The sequence below is a fragment of the Macaca mulatta genome, chromosome 7 (assembly GCF_049350105.2).
Source record: "Macaca mulatta isolate MMU2019108-1 chromosome 7, T2T-MMU8v2.0, whole genome shotgun sequence".
Lineage (NCBI taxonomy): Eukaryota > Metazoa > Chordata > Mammalia > Primates > Cercopithecidae > Macaca > Macaca mulatta.
In genome coordinates this window covers 94,196,789-94,216,621 of record NC_133412.1, presented here as the reverse complement: position 1 = coordinate 94,216,621, position 19,833 = coordinate 94,196,789, and the positions used below count along the sequence as shown (strand labels likewise).

Sequence of the window (19,833 nt, the reverse complement as noted above, 5' to 3'; positions counted from 1 at the left end):
GGCTGAATTCATTCATTGATAAGGTAAATGTCAAAAAAAAATCAGTATGATGCTCTAACTCACCAGGGGAGTGATGCTGAAGAAGGGGATTCAGAGTCTGAAATTGAAGATGAGACTTTTAATCCTTCAGAAGATGACTATGAAGAGGAAGAGGAGGACAGTGATGAAGATTATTCATCAGAAGCAGAAGAGTCAGGTTAGTCTTATAGAGAAAAGTTTGTCCTGGCTTCCTCATCTAATGTCGTTTCTGAAAGCTACTTTTTTTAGACTAAGAACTCTGTCATTCCATTCTGTTCCTGCATGATGACTAATGCTTAATTTTCTTCCAGACTATTCTAAGGAGTCATTGGGTAGTGAAGAAGAGAGTGGAAAGGATTGGGATGAACTGGAGGAAGAAGCCCGAAAAGGTTTTTAAAAATTTGTTGTTTTTATTCTATTTATTCATGTGTCTATGCACAAATTTCTAACACATTTCAGTATCTTGAGGTGTTAGTATTGATGGTGTAATGAAAGTAACAAAAGAACACTATAAAACTGATTTGGAGCCACAGATACAACTTCATTGACTGAAGGAGAAAATGAGGAGTGGAATGTGTCCATACTCTCCAGTGGGCAGTGCTCTGCCTAACTGGATGCTGTTTTCATCTGCGCAAGCCCCCATCTTTCCTATAGCAGTGATAGCCACATATTCATGTAATACTCAAGAATTAGCCTATTCAGTTTCCAAACCTAAATCCTATAATACTTTAATTTTGCTAGACTTCTTCCAGATTAGGCATGTCTTTATAATGCTAATCTAGTTACTCTGAAGCCAAACCCCAAACAAACGTTTAAAGCTTAAAAGGAAATAAATATTAACTGCTGTGTTCCAATCATTGGGAATAGGTACTTTTCGTAGGTTACCTTATTTAACCCTTAAATAATTCTCCCTTTTGTAAATAAACCAAGGTTCAGAAAGTACTTGTCCAATATTAAAACTTGGGTCTGATTCCAAAGTGTATTCTCTGTGCTATCTCATGCTCTCCAGTAATACTAGGTACCTAAAGCCTACCTATCTCTAACTAATAATGCCTCTTCTATTTAGCGGACCGAGAAAGTCGTTACGAGGAAGAAGAAGAACAGAGTCGGAGTATGAGCCGGAAGAGGAAGGCATCTGTGCACAGTTCAGGCCGTGGCTCTAACCGTGGTTCCAGACACAGCTCTGCACCCCCCAAGAAAAAGAGGAAGTAACTTCTGAACTTTGGCCCTGAGCTCCATTCTTCCTCCAGCCAACCCCTGAAAATTTTACATGACATAGAAACTGTATTTTTCCTTTTGTTTTCATTTGAAGTTTTGCCATTTGTGTTTATGGGTTTAGGGGGCCATTTGTGTGGACCAATCTACTCGGGGAATTCCAGGCCCACCAGGACACGTGCCAATGGCCCCATTCAGATGGCAAGGGAGGAGGTGTTCTTGAAGACAGGAGGAGGCTCCCGCTGTTAATAAATATTGTTTCATTCTTCTCTCTTCCTGTCACCTTCTGCCAGGACATCGATGGCTTCTGACATCTTACTATTTGGTGTCTCAAAGCTGTATTTCCAAGACAGTGGTACAAGGTGACCTTTAATTACCCGTATCATGGTTCTTGACCAGCACATTCAATCCTCCAACCTACCCTACTGCCATGACCTTCCTCACATCTCTTTTAAGTTTTATCTTTGCAATACTCCAGGTTTTTGGAAATTTCCTGATGGTTGTGATAAATCATACAACTTGAGCTAGTGAGGCAGATGGGGCTGGTGCCTTCGTCTGAGTTTTCCTGCTTTCTTGCCTCATGCAGATTCTGAGGTGTATCTGCTGCCTTGGAAGACATAAGAAGCAGTGATACTCCCTGGCTCGGTTATTTTCTCCATACGAATGCACACATGGTACAATGATAGAAGGCAAAATTGCCACTGTCTTCTTTTTTTTCTGATATATCCAAGCAAGATATATCAGGTTGTGCCTCATGTACTGCTTCTAGTGAAATCTAGAGGAAGGCTCAAAGGAGTCAACATTTAGATCTGGAAGGGACAAGTCATGCCTTGGGCCTAGAATACCCTGACAAGAAAAGAGAAGAGGAAGGGAGGCCATATCTACAACACAGCCTCTCAGCACTGCTGCTCCTTATTTTAACTTTGTCTTGCATTGTCCTGTATTTATCACAGTTTCTGTTGAACAGCTTTTCAAGTATTTGGGGAGTTTATCTTGCCATCCTCCCCTTCTGGTTCTCTGCACCCCTGTCCCACTGCAGTTCCTTCCGTGCTCTGTGACTTTAAGAGAAGGGGGGAGGGGTCACGGATTTTATGTTTGTTTGTTTTTTCTCCTTAGCAGTAGGACTTGATATTTTCAATTTTGGAAGAACTAAAAGATGAATAAACTGTGGGTTTTTTTGTTGTTGTTTGTTTTTGTAAATTCACCTGTGACCGTTTTTCAGTTCCTGAAAGCACACCTGCTTCCTGCCTGGTAAAGTGCTAAGGCACTGGAGAAAAATGCTTTTATCTAGCTAGTGTTACAATGAAACTTTCATCATTCTAAACTTTCATCATTAGATTGAGAGACACTAGACATCACAGTAAACCAAATTCATGTTATAGCAAGTTAACTTTATAAGACTTTTTACTGTGGTTCCCTCAGAGACTTTTAGATTGGAATAGCACTTGTTCCTTCATGAAAACAAATCTTCAGTCATCTCCTTGTAAATAGCATGGAGGACAGCAGCTGCTTGAAGGGAAACCTTCAGCCTTCCTATTGGGGTAGCCAGATCTTCAGGGCTAACAACTGTTGGGAAAGGGAAAAAAACAGCATCACTCAGTTAAAACACTTTGATACCTGGTATTTGTCGGGTTAAGTACTGGGGACACTGAATGAATTTACTAGCCCATTTCATGAGAGGACTCAGTCTAGTGAAGGAGAAAGGAAAACGAGGTCATTGCGATACAGTATGTAGGTGCTATATAATAAATGAAAGCACAAGTTGCTTTGGGAACACATAAAGAGGCACCTGCACCAGAATGGACACACTGGAAAAGGATTTCTGGAGATAATTCGTGAGCTAAGTCTTTAGAAAGTAAAAGATGCTTAATGTATCAAGACGAGAATAATACGAGTTTGGCAAACTGCAAGGAGTGGCAGGAATGAGCCTGCATAGGCCACGTTATAAACAGCCTTGTTTGTCTTACAAGGTATGTGGTTTCAACTGAAGATGTAAGTGATTGTTCTTATGTGGGATCTTGGAACATAACTCTTATTTGGATAATGCACTCAAGGAGGACGCAAGTTAAACCGGAGAGAGTAGTTAGGATATTGCAGTAATTCGGGAAGAGGGGAGTAATGAATGAAGGTCTGAAGTATAATGGAGTGGAGAGGTGGGGACAGATTCAAAATGTTAAGAAGTGTGAACAATTTTTGTGATTAGAATGAGGAATGGCTTGGAATCAAGGATGGCCATTCTAAATTGTGTAACAAGATGGTGGGTAAGAGGGAACAAAGTACAAAGTTGCAATCAAGGGAGTTTGAGGTACCAAGGTGACATACAAGATACAAGTGGTGATATCTATGAGTTTGCTCTAAGTCTAGATTGTATTTAGAATCTGGTCTAGAAACCTAGATTTGAGATGATTTCTAGACTAAAACTTCGGGAGTTCATGTAATCAGGAAGAGGGCATATGTGGAGAAAAAAAGACCAAGGATTCAACAGACAATCCAAAATTTTAAGAATAGACAAGAAAGAAACCTCCAAAGGAAACAGAACACCTAGAGAATGATAAGCAGTCAAAATGTTCGACTGGGCGCGGTGGCTCACACCTGTAATCCCAGCCCTTCGGGAGACTGAGGCAGGGAGATCACCTGAGGTCAGGAGTTCAAGAGCAGCCTGGACAACATGGGAAAACCCCATTTCTACTAAAAAATGCAAAAATTAGCTGGGTGTGGTGGCATGTGCCTGTAATCCCAGCTACTCGGGAGGCTGAGGCAGGGAGAATTGCTTGAGCCCAGGAGGCGGAGATTGCAGTGAGCCGAGATTGCACCACTGCACCCCAGCCTGGGCGACAGTGAGACTCTCAAAAAAAGAAAAAAGTCAGGATGAGTAATAAAACCAGTTGGATTTGTCAATTAGGAAAACTGGTAAAAACATGGAGTAAAGTGGAATGGAGATGCGGCAAGTAGAAAAATACAGACAGGGTTGGGCACAGTGGCTCACACCTGTAATCCCAGCACTTTGGGAGGCCGAAGCAGGTGGATCACCTGAGGTCAGGAGTTCAAGACCAGCCTGACCAACATGGAGAAACCCCGTCTCTACTAAAAATACAAAATTAGCTAGGCGTGGTGGTGCATGCCTGTAATTCCAGCTACTTGGGAGGCTGAGGCAGGAGAATCACTTGAACCCAGGAAGCGGAGTTTGCAGTGAGCTGAGATCGTTCCATTGCACTCCAGCCTGGGCAACAGAGCAAAAGTCTGTCTCAAAACAAAATTAGCCAGGTATAGTGGCGCATGCCTGTAATCCCAGCTACTCAGGAGACTGAGGCAGGAGAATTGCTTGAACCTGGGAGGCAGAGATTGCCGTGAGCAGAGATCGTGCCATTGCACTCCAGCTTAGGCAACAAGAGTGAAATTCCGTCTCAAAAAAATTAAAAAACAGTTTTCAAAACTACAGACTATTGCGGACTGATCAAGCATTTCAAGAAGCTGACTTTTGAAGTGATGGGGAGAAGGTAGCTATAGGGATAAAAAGCAAGAGTTTTGCTTTTAAAAGCAGACCAACATGTTTAAAGCCTGAATGAAAGGGAGGCCATAATGAGGAAATGACTAAGTTTCTCTACTAATTATTAAAAAAAAACAGAGAAGCATTCACTGACTTTTAGGATTCTGAGGTCACTAGAAAAGTCTTAAGTGGATTTTCCCTAAGCACATACAAATGGCGTGGAGGTCAGGAAGAACATAGCATCTTTAGGAATGGGGATAGGAGTAAGTCGGAAAATAGCCCACAAAGATACGTTACTTGCCTTATGCCAGGCACTACCCTAAGCCCCTTTCTTAATCTTAATCCTTTATTTAAGTGCTTCCTTAATCTTCACAACTCTATGAGATAGAGATTGCTGTTATTCCCATTTTATAGGTGAGGAAAAAGGTTAAATAACTTGATCAGGATCACAGCTGGAAAGATATTAGAGAAATATAATGAAGAATCTTATCTAACATTTGAACTTCATAACCCTTAGGGTCTGAGAAGGAGTATTCCTCTAAAAATGTTTATAATGATCAGCAGCAGAAGAATTTTATATCATGATTCATTAAACGTTACATAAAACAAGTTTCACAAAACAATATGTGCAATGTACTCTTAATTCCTGTTTTCTTTTCTTTTTTGGGGACAGAGTCTTGTTCTGTCACTCAGGTTGGAGTACGGTGATGATCTCAGCTCACTGCAACCTCCGCCTCCCAGGTTCAAGCGATTCTCCTGCCTCAGCCTCCCAAGTAGCTGGGATTATAGGCGTTGTATTTTTAGTAGAGATGGGTTTTCACCATATTGGCCAGGCTGGTCTCGAACTCCTGACCTCAGGTGATCCACCTGTCTCAGCCTCCCAAAGTACTGGGATTACAGGCATGAGCCACTGCACCCGGCCTTTAATTCCTGTTTTCTTTCCCACAGTTTTGGTTTGCATTTTTCAAATTTCTGTTGTGATTTACTAATTCAATTTCACATCCACTAATGGGGTGTGACTGAAAGTTTGAAAAACATTGGTCTAGTGGATAATCTTAAGTGTCTAAAGGTCCTAGCAGATAAGATAGGTGACATCCCAGGTATGTAAGGTAATGGGAGCAGTGAAGACTGGACAGCGCAGTCCCAACTAAAGGAATTCAAATACAAATGTTTTTAAAACATGCTGATCTATAGCAAACTGTAAAAGGATTTAAGAAGAAGGCAGTGATCAAATTTATTATGTAGAAACATTTACTATAGTAGATGGAAATGGGGTGGAACAAATCAGTGGCAGGAAGACCAGTTTAGAAATTATATGGCATGGCGCAGTGGCTCATGCCCGTAACCCCAGCACTTTGGGAAGCTGAGGGGGGCAAATCGCCTGAGGTTGGGAGTTCAAGACCAGCCTGACAAACATGAAGAAACCCTGTCTCTACTAAAAATACAAAATTAGCCAGGCGTGGTGGCGCATGCCTGTAATCCCAGTTACTAGGGAGGCTGAGGCAGGAGAATCGCTTGAACCCAGGAGGCAGAGGTTGTGGTGAGCTGAGATCGGTCCATTGTACTCCAGCCTGGGCAACAAGAGCAAGACTCCATCTCAAAAAAAAAAAAAAGAAAGAAAGAAAGTATAGTAATTATAGTAAGGGGGTCGGGCGCAGTGGTTTATGCCCATAATGCCAACACTTTGGGAGGCCAAGGAGGGTGGATTGCTTGAGTTCAAGAGTTCGAGACCAGCCTGGGCAACATGGTGAAACCCCATCTCTACTAAAAATACAAAAATTAGCTGGCCTGGTGGCAGGTGCCTGTAGTCCCAGCTACTTGGGAGGTTGAGGCAGGAGAATCACTTTAACTTAGGAGGTGGAGGTTGCAGTGAGCCAAGATCGCACCACTGCACTCCAGCCTGGGCAACAGAATGAGACTCTGTCTAAAAAAAAAAAAGAAAGAAAGAAAGATTACAGTAAGGAGAGCATAGTCAATTCACAAGTAGAATGGATAAGACTTAATGACCAGTGAATGTGAGGAAAGAGAGAGTTGATGTCTTTTTAAGAGACAAGATGGGGCTGTGCATGGTGGCTCACGCCTGTAATCCCAGCACTTTGGGATGCTGAGGTGGGCAGATCACAAGGTCAGGAGATCGAGACTGTCCTGGCTAACATGGTGAAACCCCATCTCTACTGAAAATACAAAAAATTAGCCGGGCGTGGTGGTGGGCGCCTGTAGTCCCAGCTACTTGGGAGGCTGAGGCAGGAGAATGGCGTGAACCCAGGAGGCGGAGCTTGCAGTGAGCCAAGATTGCACCATGGCACTCCAGCCTGGGCGACAGGGCAAGACTCCGTCTCAAAAAAAAAAAAAAAAAGAGACAAGATGGGCCAGGCGCAGTGGCTCACGCCTGCAATCCCAGCACTTTGGGAGGCCAAGGCAGGCAGATCACTTGAGGCCAGGAGTTCGAGACCAGTCTGGCCAACATGGTGAAACACGGTCTCTACTAAAAATACAAAAATTAGCCAGGCATGGTGGCACACACCTGTAATCCCAGCTACACAGGAAGCTGAGGCAGGAGAATGGCTTGAACCTGGGAGGCAGAGGTTGCAGTGAGCTGAGATCACACCATTGCACTCCAGCCTGGGCAAGAGTGAAGCTCCATCTCGGAAAAAAAAAAAAAAAAAAAGACTGGACACATGATAACACAAAGAATGGGTATCAGCTGCCTATACAAACATGCTCAAGAGAGGTCCAAAATTCTGATGTATAAATTTGAAATGAAAATATCTTTTTAAAAATCCCCTTTTCAAACACTGTAGATTCAAAATCAATTCTAGTTGTAATCTGGTATACGGGGGTTAAAATACACAACTGACTACTTTAATGCTGGATCCAGAAATAAATACAGTTGTAGCGATAAGATTTCAATCCAGTTTGTGTCTCATCAACTTCATAGTGATAATTATGTATTGAAGATAAAATATATTCACTATTAGGATGATTTCCTTAGAAATAATTAGACCTGAAAAAAAAATTACTCACTGTCTAGCTCTTGCTCTAGAATATCTCTTCCTGACTCCAGGATCTGCCACAGTTTAAGATACGCATATCCTACTTCTTCACATTCTTTCTTTTCTTCATCCAGAGGATCACTTACCACTGTAAACTTTAAACTAAAAAGAAATTGCATTTAATTCAGCACTGTTGATACTCTTAATGCTTCAAAAATAAAATAAGGATAGAAGTAATAATAAACAATACAACGTCTTCTCTGAATCACTTTTCCCTTGCCTCCATTTTACAAAATGACAATAAGCAAAAAAGTCAGGAATTGGTATAAGTTAAGCAGTAACAGTCCTTTTAGAAGAGGGAACATCATGGGATGTGCCCATGAGTTCAAGACCAGCCTGGGTAACATAGGGACACCCTGTCTCTACAAGAAAATAAAAATAAAAATTAGCCGGGCATGGTGGCACACACCTATAGTCCCAGCTACTTGGAAGGCTGAGGTGAGAAGATCACTTGAGCCCAGGAGGTTGAGGATGCAGTGAGCTGTGATCATGCCACTGCACTTCCACCTGGGTGACAGAGCGAGACCCATCTTTAAAAGAAAAATGTAAAAGGAAAAGAAACCCTGTACTGATTAAGCAGTCACTCCCCATTCTCCTTCCCTAGCTCCTGGGAATCACTAATCTACTTTCTATCCCTCTGGATTTGCCTATTCTTGACTTTTCACATTTTTATTAATTTTTGAAAGCAAATATCAGTAGCTAATACAGAGTGCCAGGAATAGGACTAAAAACTCAAGCTCTTAAAAAGCACAGCTAAATATGATTAAACTGAAACAAAGGAATTACTTTAAAGGGATCCATTCTCAGCCCATTAGGCAATATTCATTTGTAACTGTTTCTATGCCATTATTGAGAACTTCAACAATGCAAAGGGATAATGCTGACTCCCTCATCCCAATTTTCATAGGAAAGGGTTGATAACTAGCATTCTGATGTGCCAGGCACAATACCAAGTGCTTTATGTAAACTATATTATCTCAATTTTATTCTCACAAGAGCCTGCAAATTAAGTAATGTCAAAAAGATCAAAGAGCTAGTAAGTCTAAGAGTCTGGAATAAAAACAAGGTTGGTGGGATTACAAAACCTGTTCTGTCTGCTAGACCATACTGACAAAAAGAAAGCCGCAGGTAATACCAATCGAATCTAAAATTGAGTAGAAAATGATTATCACTGTCAGGGAATAAAGGAAGAGAGAGTTCTGGAAATGCTGGGATCAAAAAAAAGCAAAAGCTAAATTTAACATTAGCACAGAAAGGAAAGGACCAAATCACTTTCCATTTCCAAAAGTTCTCTGTAAGCTTATATCTGTTTAGGCCCACAGTGATACTGAACTCAGATTCACTGTTATTTCATCTGGCTCCTTTTTCAGTTCTTTCTGTGACCAACCAAAGACAAAGTAAAAGTAGATTAAACAAATGTATTGGGCCTTTCAAAAAGTGCTTAAAACACTGGGTCGGGCACAGTGGCTCGCGCCTGTGATCCCAGCACTTTGGGAGGCAGGGCAGCAGGACTGCTTCAGCCCAGGAGCTGAAAGACCAGCCTGGGCAACATGGTGAGATCCTCTCTCTAAAACAAACAAACAAAATATTTAAAAATAAGATAAAATACCAGTTCCACATTATTTCTTATGCACACACATGCAGAGGCGGTATGTATGCCAGATTTCAAAAACAAAAACCATATGCCTATTTAAATTTGAATTTCAGCTAAACAACAAGTAACTTTTTTTTTTTTTTGAGACGGAGTCTCGCTCTGTCACCCAGGCTGGAGTGCAGTGGCCAGATCTCGGCTCACTGCAAGCTCTGCCTGCTGGGTTTATGCCATTCTCCTGCCTCAGCCTCCCGAGTAGCTGGGACTACAGGCGCCCGCCACCTCGCCCAGCAAGTTTTTTTGTATTTTTTAGTAGAGACGGGGTTTCACCATGTTAGCCAGGATGGTCTCGATCTCCTGACCTCGTGATCCGCCCTCCTGGGCCTCCCAAAGTGCTGGGATTACAGGCTTGAGCCACCGCGCCCAGCCATAACTTTTTTTTTAGAGGCAGAGTCTTGCTTTGTCACCCAGGCTGGAGTGCAGTGGCACGATCTTAGCTCACTGCAACCTCTGCCTCCCAGATTCAAATGATTCTTATGCCTCAGCCTCCTGAGTAGCTAGAATTACCAGCATGTGCCACCAAGCCCAGCTGATTTTTTTTGTTTTTTCAGTAGAGACAGGGTTTCGCCATGTTGGCCAGGCTGGTCTCGAACTCCTGGCCTCAAGTGATCCGCCCGCCTTGGCCTCCCAAAGTGCTGGGATGTGAGCCACCGCACCCGACCAAATAATTTTTTTTAGGATAAGTATGTCCCACATTTTATCTGGAAACTCTAAAAGGAGGCCTTCTTCAGATTATTGGAATAATAAGGACAACCGGCTTTCCTAAAACTTGAAAGGAGATCTAAAATTTACTTAGTTATGTCAATATCCAAAAATTCCTGTTGGCCAGGCGTGGTCGCTCACACCTGTAATCCCAACACTTTGGGAGGCTGAGGCAGAAGGATCACCTGAGGTTGGGAGTTCAAGACCAGCCTGGCCAACGTGGCAAAACCCTGTCTCTACTAAAAGAACAAAAATTAGCCAGGCATGGTGGCACACAACTGTAATCCCAGCTACTTGGAAGGCTGAGGCAGGAGAATCACTTGAACCCAGGAGGCGGAGGTTGCAGTGAGCCAAGATTGCACCATTGCACTCCAGCCTGGGCAACAGAGCGAGACTCCATCTCAAGAAAAAAAAAAAAAAAAGAATGTCAACACTTTTTGCTCATTCCATTTGGGCATTGTCAGTATTCAGGTAAACTGTGCTACAAAAAAAGGGCCCATCAGGCTGGCATGGGTGAGAAATGAACATAAGATTATGGGCTGGGCACAGTGGCTCACGCCTGTAATCCCAGCACTCTGGGAGGCCAAGGAGGGCAGATCACTTTAACTCAGGAGTTTGAGACCAGACCATGGGCAACATGGCAAAACCCTATCTCTATACAAACACAAAAAATTAGCCGGTCATGGTGGCACATGCCTATAACCCTAGCTACTTGGGAGGCAGAAGCACAAGAATCCCTTGAGTCTGAGGAGGCGGAGGTTGCAGTGAGCTAAGATCGCGCCACTGCACTCTAGCCTGGATGACAGAGTGAGACCCTGTCTCAAAAATAAATAAATAAATAACCTATAAGATTACATACTTGATTAGGTGGTCACAAACATAAAGTATACTCAAGTACATAGGAAATTCATTAAGAGTAAATTAACTCAAAAAAGTCATTAAAATATTCAGCATCAGCACAAAATCAAACTCAAACTTTTGAATTTCTGTCTCAATATCTCCTTTGTTTCAAAGTGGAAAGCAGATGCTTACTGTCCTTGATCAGGATCTTGTCCAGTCAGCACGTCGAACAGAAACTGCCTTCGGTCTTGCTGCTCCTGTGGGTCCAGGTCTATTACTATATTAAGGGTCAGAGAAAAAAGCAAAGAATCATATACTATTGCAGTGTGAGCCTCAAGACTTTCATAAGTGATATTCATGGTAGTTTTCATGAAAAGATTAGACTCCTTGCCTGGATCTAGAATAACATGGACCAACTGCTTTGAAAATCATTTGTGTGTGTGTGTGTGTGACAGATTCTTACTGTGTCAGGCTGGAGTGCAGTGGCGTGATCTCGGTTCACTGCAGTCTCCACCTCCCAAGTTCAAGCGATTCTCTTGCCTCAGCCTCCCGAGTAGTTGGGATTACAGGTGCACCTCACCACGCCCAGCTAATTTTTGTATTTTCAGTACAGACAGGGTTTCATCATGTTGGCTAGGCTGGTCTCCAACTCCTGACCTCAAGTAATCTGCCTGCCTTGGCTTCCCAAAGTGCTGGGATTACAGGCATGAGCCACTGCACCCAGGCTCCTTTGAAATTCTGAATGAAAAAGATTTCCACACTTGAATCAAATATGAGGGTAGGAAAAAAAGATTTCATGCATGACTTTCTCAAATTTTCACTTATGATATGCTCTTTCTTTAAAAACTACTGAAAATATGATCCATTAAAATAAGAAAATAAATCAGAGGATGACCAGGAGATAGTAAATCTGGTATAGGAGAGAATTTGATCATATTCTCCATGAGCAGCAGTGATAACGGAACAGTGGGCTAGAGCAGAACAAGAGGATAGAGAGAGGTCTTCAGGGAAAAAATGGATGAGTACATAATGGGACAGGTTTATTTGAAAATTTGGGGCCGGGCGCGATGGCTCAAGCCTGTAATCCCAGCACTTTGGGAGGCCGAGACGGGCGGATCATGAGGTCAGGAGATCGAGACCATCCTGGCTAACACAGTGAAACCCCGTCTCTACTAAAAAATACTAAAAACTAGCCAGGCGAGGTGGCGGGCGCCTGTAGTCCCAGCTACTCGGGAGGCTGAGGCAGGAGAATGGCGTAAACCCGGGAGGCGGAGCTTGCAGTGAGCTGAGATCCGGCCACTGCACTCCAGCCTGGGCGACAGAGTGAGACTCCGTCTCAAAAAAAAAAAAAAAAAAAAAAAAAAGAAAAAGAAAATTTGGGAAAGCTGTTGGAGGACAGGAAAATAATTACAATATGTATAATGAAAATCAGGCAAATGAAAAATTGCCTCAAAAAATACGTGAAAAGAAATACAATCATTGCATACTACTTGGTTCTACAAGACTTAATATTTACATATCCGTAATAACAGAACCAATTTAAATTGATTTAAATGAAAATTATGATACAATTATATGGGAAGGAAGGGACATGAGTGTAGTGCAAAAGAGCTAACTTTTAAGGTCCAAGATAGGAAGTCTAAAGCCAGTGAATCAGGAAATTGCAATAGAAATGTTATTCAGAGCCGGGCGCGGTGGCTCTCACCTGTAATCCCAGCACTTTGGGAGGCCGAGGCGGGCGGATCACAAGGTCAGGAGATCGAGACCACGGTGAAACCCGGTCTCTACTAAAAATACAAAAAATTAGCCGGGCACGGTGGCGGGTGCCTGTAGTCCCAGCCACTCAGGAGGCTGAGGCAAGAGAATGGCGTGAACCCGAGAAGCGGAGCTTGCAGTGAGCCGAGATCTCGCCACTGCACTCCAGCCTGGGCGACAGAGCGAGACTCCGTCTCAAAAAAAAAAAAAAAAAAAAAAAAGAAATGTTACTCAGAAGCCAGGTATGGTGGCTCATGCCTGTAATTCCAGCTACTCAGGAGGCTGAGGCAGGAGGATCATTTGAGTCCAGGAGTTTGAAACCAGCCTGAGCAACATGTTCAGACTCCATCTCAAAAAAAAAAAAAAAAAAAGGAAAAGAGGGAGAACAAAAATCAATACTCAGAAATATGATGGAGGTAAATAACAGAAGAAATGGCTGAGATAGGATGGGCTTGGTGGCTCATGCCTATAATCCCAGCACTTCGGGAGTCCAAGGCAGGCAGATCACTTGAGGTCAGGAGTTTAGAGACCAGCCTGGTCAAAATGGTGAAACCCTGCCTCTACTAAAAATACAAAAAACTAGCCAGGCACAGTGGTGTGCACCTGTAATCCCAGCTACTTGGGAGACTGAGGCACGTGAATCGCTTGAACCTGGGAGTCAGAGATGGCAGTGAGCCAAGATCACATCACTGTATTCTAGCCTGGGCAACAGAGAGAGACTCCATCTCAAAAAGTAAAAATAAATATAACTGAAATATGGAAAGCGGTGGATTGAGGAAGGGTGGAAACAGGGGAAGTGATTTGTGAAGAGGTGGAATAAAGGACTGCTAAATGTAAAATGTTTAGCCCCATTTGATGTTTTTAAACCATATGCACACAGTACTTTGAAAAATAAAATAATAAAATGAAATGGTTGGATTCACCCCACAAAAATCCAGAGTAATTCTGACCCTCAGTCTCAATGTTCATCAGACCTCCTCACCCCAGTAACCACACAGGATGCCTCACCCTTGCTAAAGTGAAAGTAGATTTCTTCTCCTGCCCTAGGCTTCCTTAGGGATACTGGAGTCTCTGTCTCCGACAAGGGTAGGTCGTAGAATTTGTACTCCACGTACACCTGTTTTATGTTCTCATCAGACATTACTTCTGCCTCTGGGTAGAAGGCCAGGGAGACAATTTCAATGCACATCTTCTCTGAATCCTGATAAGGAAAATTTAGTTTATTTAGTTCCTAAAGGTTAGTGAGGCTCCAAGTGCTTATACTCCATCCAATTAACACAGTACAGTACTCTCTAGAAATCAACCATAGGCATAATCTATCTACTATATTATTCCCTGAGAATCCTTTTATAGGTAAAACTGGCATCAAAAGACAACTTGACTTAATTGCCATAGCTAATCGATAGGAAATTTATAAAGAGAACCCAGTTCTTCTCTCTCACAGTCCAGTGGATCATTTCTGCAGGCCAGTCTTTCTCAGTCATCTCCACATATAGAAAGAATTTGTAAAATGTCTGATTTGGAGGGGTGGGGAGGGTGGATAATGGGAGGTTGTCTGGTAGGAACAATGTGCATTGCTCCAGGCTTCACCACAGTGGAATATATCAATGCAGCAACATTGCACTTCTACCCAATGATTATATACAAATAATACATTTCTAAACAGATAGCTATTTTTCAACTTTTTTCTTCTTCTTCTTCTTCTTCTTTTTTTTTTTTTTTTAGATAGAGTTTTGCTTTGTTGCCCAGGCTGGAGGGCAGTGGTGTGATCACGGCTCACTGCGGCTTTGACATCCCGAGCTCAAGCAGTCTTCCCACCTTAGTCACCCAAGCAGCTAGGACCACAGGTACACCACCACATGGGGACAATTATTTTCTTTTTTTTTCTTTTTTTTTTTTTTTTTTTGAGGCGGAGTCTCGCTCTGTAGCCCGGGCTGGAGTGCAGTGGCCGGATCTCAGCTCACTGCAAGCTCCGCCTCCCAGGTTTACGCCATTCTCCTGCCTCAGCCTCCCGAGTAGCTGGGACTACAGGCGCCCGCCACCTCGCCCGGCTAGTTTTTTGTATTTTTTTAGTAGAGACGGGGTTTCACGGTGTTCGCCAGGATGGTCTCGATCTCCTGACCTCGTGATCCACCCGTCTCGGCCTCCCAAAGTGCTGGGATTACAGGCTTGAGCCACCGCGCCCGGCCTTTATTTTCATTTTTTTAATAAAGATATGGTCGGCCGGGCGCGGTGGCTGAAGCCTGTAATCCCAGCACTTTGGGAGGCCGAGACGGGCAGATCGCGAGGTCAGGAGATCGAGACCATCCTCAGCTAACACGGTGAAACCCCGTCTCTACTAAAAAATACGAAAAACTAGCCAGGCGAGGTGGCAGGCGCCTGTAGTCCCAGGTACTCGGGAGGCTGAGGCAGGAGAATGGCGTGAACCCGGGAGGCGGAGCTTGCAGTAAGCTGAGATCCGGCCACTGCACTCCAGCCTGGGCAACAGCGAGACTCCGTCTCAAAAAAAAAAAAAAAAAAAAACAGAGATATGGTCTTGCTATGTTGCCCAAGATGGTCTAGAACTCCTGGACTCAAGCAATCTGTCCACCTCGGCCTCCCAAAGTGGCTGAGATTAGAGGCATGAGCCACTGCAACTGGCCACAATTTTCTTAATGAAAACCAATCTAGGCCGGGCGCGGTGGCTCATGCCTGTAATTCCAGCACTTTGGGAGGCCAAGGCGGGCAGATCACGAGGTCAGAAGATTAAGACCATCGTTACTAACACAGTGAAACCCTGCCTGTACTAAAAATACAAAAAATTAGCCGGGCGTGGTGGCGGGCACCTGTAGTCCCAGCTACTCGGGAGGCTGAGGCAGGAGAATGGCGTGAAACCAGGAGGCAGAGCTTGTAGTGAGCCGAGATTGGGCCACTGCACTCCAGCCTGGGCGACAGGGCGAGACACCGTCTCAAAAAAAGACAAAAAAAAAAAAGAAAACCAATCTAGTATTTTCCTGAGGTTAGGACCTAAAAGACCTCCTGACTGATACTGGAGATTCAGTAGCTGCTTCAGCCACTATAGCAAAGAGCTGCCCAGGGCTTCCCAAGCCCACCCAAGTGCATGCCACTGAGGAGGCCACCAGACCTCCCTGCCCTCCCACAGGAACTCCAATATTTTCAATCCCACTTCAGAGTCGCTGCCATCACCCTGTTCTCTCTTTTGATTTTCCCTGTGTGCATGTTGGCATCAGGGATACCAGGAGGAGGTTTCCAGAAGTACACCAAGGCCAACAGAAGTCTCCTCCTTCCACAGTGTGGCAGGCAAGTCAGCATCGTGACACCAGTAATGAATCAATCCAGGATGGTTCCCTACCAGCCGTAGCTCTCACCCCGGCATCTATGAGTGACCTCCTGTATGCTTCTCTTCGCTAGCCAATGCCCTTATTTCTCCAAAGACCTGCTCTTACCCCGTCTTTTCTTCTTTTAGAAAGCTGGTGGAGCTCCTGTAGCTGCCCCTGAGAAATTCAGCAGGCAAGATCTCTCAATGATTCTGCATCAGAATCATCTGGGGTGCTTCTTTAAAATGAAGATATTTAGCGGGGCGCAGTAGCTCACACCTGTAATACCAGCACTTTAGGAAGCTGAGGCGGAAAAATCACCTGAGGTCAGGAGTTCGAAACCAGCCTGGCCAACATGGTGAAACCCCATCTCCACTAAAAATACAAAAATCAGCCAGGCATGGTGGCTCATGCCTGTAGTCCTAGCTACTCGGGAGGCTGACATATGAGAATCGCTTGAACCTAGGAGGCGGAGGTTGCAGTGCCACTGCACTCCAGACTGGGCAACAGCGTGCGACTGGGTCTCAAAAAAAAAAAAAAAAACCATATTTGACGTTTTCCTCTTAATAACCCTTCTACAACATCCAATTCTCCCACACATTAAGAAAACCATTGACTATACAGTGTTTTCAAAAATCTGAATTTTTTGACACTTTGATGGGTCAGATTAGAGGGTTTCACTAGCTTTTTTAAAAAGAAACAATAGGTAAGGATAGACAGGATTAGCCAGTATATAGTGGAACAGGAGAACGCATGGCAAATGTTAATAGTAAGCCTGGTTTCTTGAAACTTTGTTTTTTTTGTTTTTTTTGTTTTTTTTTTTTTTTGAGACGGAGTCTCACTCTGTCGCCCAGGCTGGAGTGCAGTGGCCGAATCTCAGCTCACTGCAAGCTCCGCCTCCCAGGTTTACGCCATTCTCCTGCCTCAGCCTCCCGAGTAGCTGGGACTACAGGCGCCCGCCACCTCGCCCGGCTAGTTTTTTGTATTTTTTTAGTAGAGACGGGGTTTCACCGTGTTAGCCAGGATGGTCTCGATCTCCTGACCTCGTGATCCGCCCGTCTTGGCCTCCCAAAGTGCTGGGATTACAGGCTTGAGCCACCGCGCCCGGCCCGAAACTTTGTTTTTTTATGAGTATATTGGATACTGAAGAAATGTATTTCTCATAGTGATTGCTATAAAAAATGTATAAAAGCCTCTGTGTTACATCAGACTGTCTAGAGTTGCTCCTGGGAATCTGTATTTATTTATTTACTTAGAGATGGAGTCTAGCACTGTCATCCAGGCTGGAGTGCAGTGGCGCAGTCTTGGCTCACTGCAACCTCTGCCTCCCTGGTTCAAGCGATTCTCCTTCCCCAGCTTCCTGAGCTTGGACTACAGCATGTGCCACCATGGCCGGCTAATTTTTGTATTTTCAGTAGAAATGGGGTTTCGCCATGTTGCCCAGGTTGGTCTCAAACTCCTGACCTCAAGTGATCCACCCACCTCGGCCTCCCAAAGTGTTGGGATTACAGGCGTGAGCCACTGAGCCCGTCTCCATGAAAATCTATGCGGAGTATCTAGTGCCTGGCGCACAGTATACACTCAGTAAAACTGTATTAAATGTTACCTTGAGCAAGCCCTTCTCCCTCGACTTCACTGTCCTCCTTTGAAAGGGGGTGGGGGGATAATAATATATATGTGAGCAAGAGAAACTGTAATTTTCTTTTGATTTTCCACACCTCAGATAAATCAAACTCTTTCCTACCTCAGGGCCTTTACACTTACCAATTCCTTTGCCTGAGATGGAGTACAGTCTACCCAGTACATGGGTAGCTCTTCCCTTCTCATTCTTCAGATTTCAGTTCAAACGTCCCCTCCTCAGAGAAATCTTTCCTTAACACCTATCCTAGTTCAAGCCCCCCATTGCTATTATATCGCCTTTTTTATTTCCGTCATAATACTTAGAATCTCAGAGCTATCTGCTTTACTTATTTGCTCACTGATGTACATGTTTTCCCTCAGTAGTATGTGAGATTCAAGAGAGAGGAGACCAAGTCTGTCTTATCCACCATTTTGTGCCCACAGAGCCTGGCAGTTATTAAAACAGGCGCTTCATAATTACTTGAAGGAAAGAATAACTCATAAGGCTGCTGTGAAGCCCGAGAGAGTCATGAATAGCAACCACTTGGCACACAGTATGAAATCTCAATCATTACCCATTAGAGTTCTGTCTAAACGAAAGGTCATGTATTATTTTAATGCACTACCGATCAGCAGTTAAGAAGAAAGAAGTATAAAAAGCTAAATATATCGACGTGGATGGAACCCCAAAACACTACTGATTGAAAAATACATGTTTCATAACGTTACCAAAAAAGAAAAAAAAAAAGAGTAAAACTAAATACAAATTACACAGCACCTTCCTGTACATCTAAAATTATTTTTCTTTTTTTTCTTTTTGAGACTGAGTTTCGCTCTGTCGCCAGACTGGAGTGCAGTGGCGCCATCTCGGCTCACTGCAACCTCTGACTCCCTGGTTCAAACGATCTTCCTTTCTCAGCCTTTCCAGCAGCCGGGATTACAAGCACGCGCCACCACGCCCAGCTAATTTTTGTATTTTCTTTTTTTTTTTTTTTTTTTTTGAGACAGAGTCTTGCTCTGTTGCCCAGGCTGGACTGCAGTGGCCGGATCTCAGCTCACTGCAAGCTCCGCCTCCCGGGTTTACGCCATTCTCCTGCCTCAGCCTCCCGAGCAGCTGGGACTACAGGCGCCCGCCACCTCGCCCGGCTAGATTTTTGTATTTTTTAGTAGAGACGGGGTTTCACCGTGTTAGCCAGGATGGTCTCGATCTCCTGACCTCGTGATCCGCCCGTCTCGGCCTCCCAAAGTGCTGGGATTACAGGCTTGAGCCACCGCGCCCGGCCGTCAATTTTTGTATTTTCAGTCGAGATGGGGTTTCACCATGTTGGCCAGGATGAACTTGATCTCCTGACCTCATGATCTGCCCACCTCAGTCTCCCAAAGTGCTGGGATTACAGGTATGAGCCACCATGCCTGGCCTTAAAATTATTTCAAAATAAGGTTTTAAAAAAGAATATGTGTAGTTTTGTGTCATTTATTTGAAGGAAAAAGAGGCAAATACAAAACAGTATCAAAGTTAAAGTTATTTTTTAAGCCCTGAAAAAATATACCCCAAAATTCACAACAATGGTTTTCTTGGGGGAATGGGGTGCAAAGACAGCAGGGGATTAAGGATAATGGTCAATCTAAGTGATTCAGCTTTATTTGTAATATTCTAGTATTTTGCAAAAAAAAAAAAGTATTTCACCATCTTGAGTTGTTTAATTTAAAATTTTTGAATTCACTAAAAATCCTGGAACAAAAAAAAATGTATTCTAAACCTTACTTGTGTAGTCCAGTTTAAATTTTTTTTTTTTTAAGACAGAGTCTTAGTCTGTCACCCAGGCTGGAGTGCAGTGGCATGATCTCGGCTCACGGCAACCTTCACCCCCTGAGTTCAAGTGATTCTCATGCCTCAGCCTCCTGAGTAGTTGGGGTTACCAGCATGTGCCACCACATCCGACTAATATTTTTATATTTTTAGTAGAGACCGGGTTTCACCATGTTGGCCAGGCTGTTCTCAAACCCCTGACCTCCAGTGATCCACCCGCCTCAGCCTCCCAAAGTGCTAGGATTACAGGTGTGAGCCACTGCGCCTGGCTAGTTAAAGAAAAAAAACAAATTTTTTGAGATGGAGTCTTGCTCTTTTGCCCAGGCTGGAGTGCAGTGATGCGATCTTGGCTCACTGCAAACTCC

General features: G+C 43.8%; 2 protein-coding genes across 7 annotated transcripts in view; one reads left to right on the top strand and one right to left on the bottom strand.

Moving 5' to 3' along the window:
* The window catches only part of SUPT16H (SPT16 homolog, facilitates chromatin remodeling subunit), a 34,410-nt gene extending 31,995 nt beyond the window's left edge, over positions 1–2,415 (top strand). The window contains exons 24-26 of one of the 3 annotated variants that reach the window (XR_013396071.1): positions 46–196; positions 330–407; positions 1,085–2,415. Coding sequence is in view for 1 of the 3 variants with exons in the window: in XM_015143253.3 (XP_014998739.1) it covers positions 67–196; positions 330–407; positions 1,085–1,230 (354 nt within the window). In the remaining 2 variants the exon portion in view is untranslated. Of the gene's footprint in view, positions 1–23; positions 197–329; positions 408–1,084 lie in introns of all 3 variants that reach the window. The other 2 variants (XR_013396070.1, XM_015143253.3) reach the window with 2 other exon arrangements.
* Positions 2,416–2,606: 191 nt separating this feature from the next.
* The window catches only part of RPGRIP1 (RPGR interacting protein 1), a 78,710-nt gene continuing 61,483 nt past the window's right edge, over positions 2,607–19,833 (bottom strand). For all 4 annotated transcript variants that reach the window (XM_077940587.1, XM_077940588.1, XM_077940589.1 and 1 more), the window contains 4 exons: positions 13,730–13,922; positions 11,159–11,243; positions 7,745–7,875; positions 2,607–2,799 (listed from right to left, as the gene is read on the bottom strand). In XM_077940587.1, the coding sequence (XP_077796713.1) occupies positions 2,687–2,799; positions 7,745–7,875; positions 11,159–11,243; positions 13,730–13,922 (522 nt within the window). In that variant the 3' untranslated portion in view covers positions 2,607–2,686. The remainder of the gene's footprint in view (positions 2,800–7,744; positions 7,876–11,158; positions 11,244–13,729; positions 13,923–19,833) is intronic.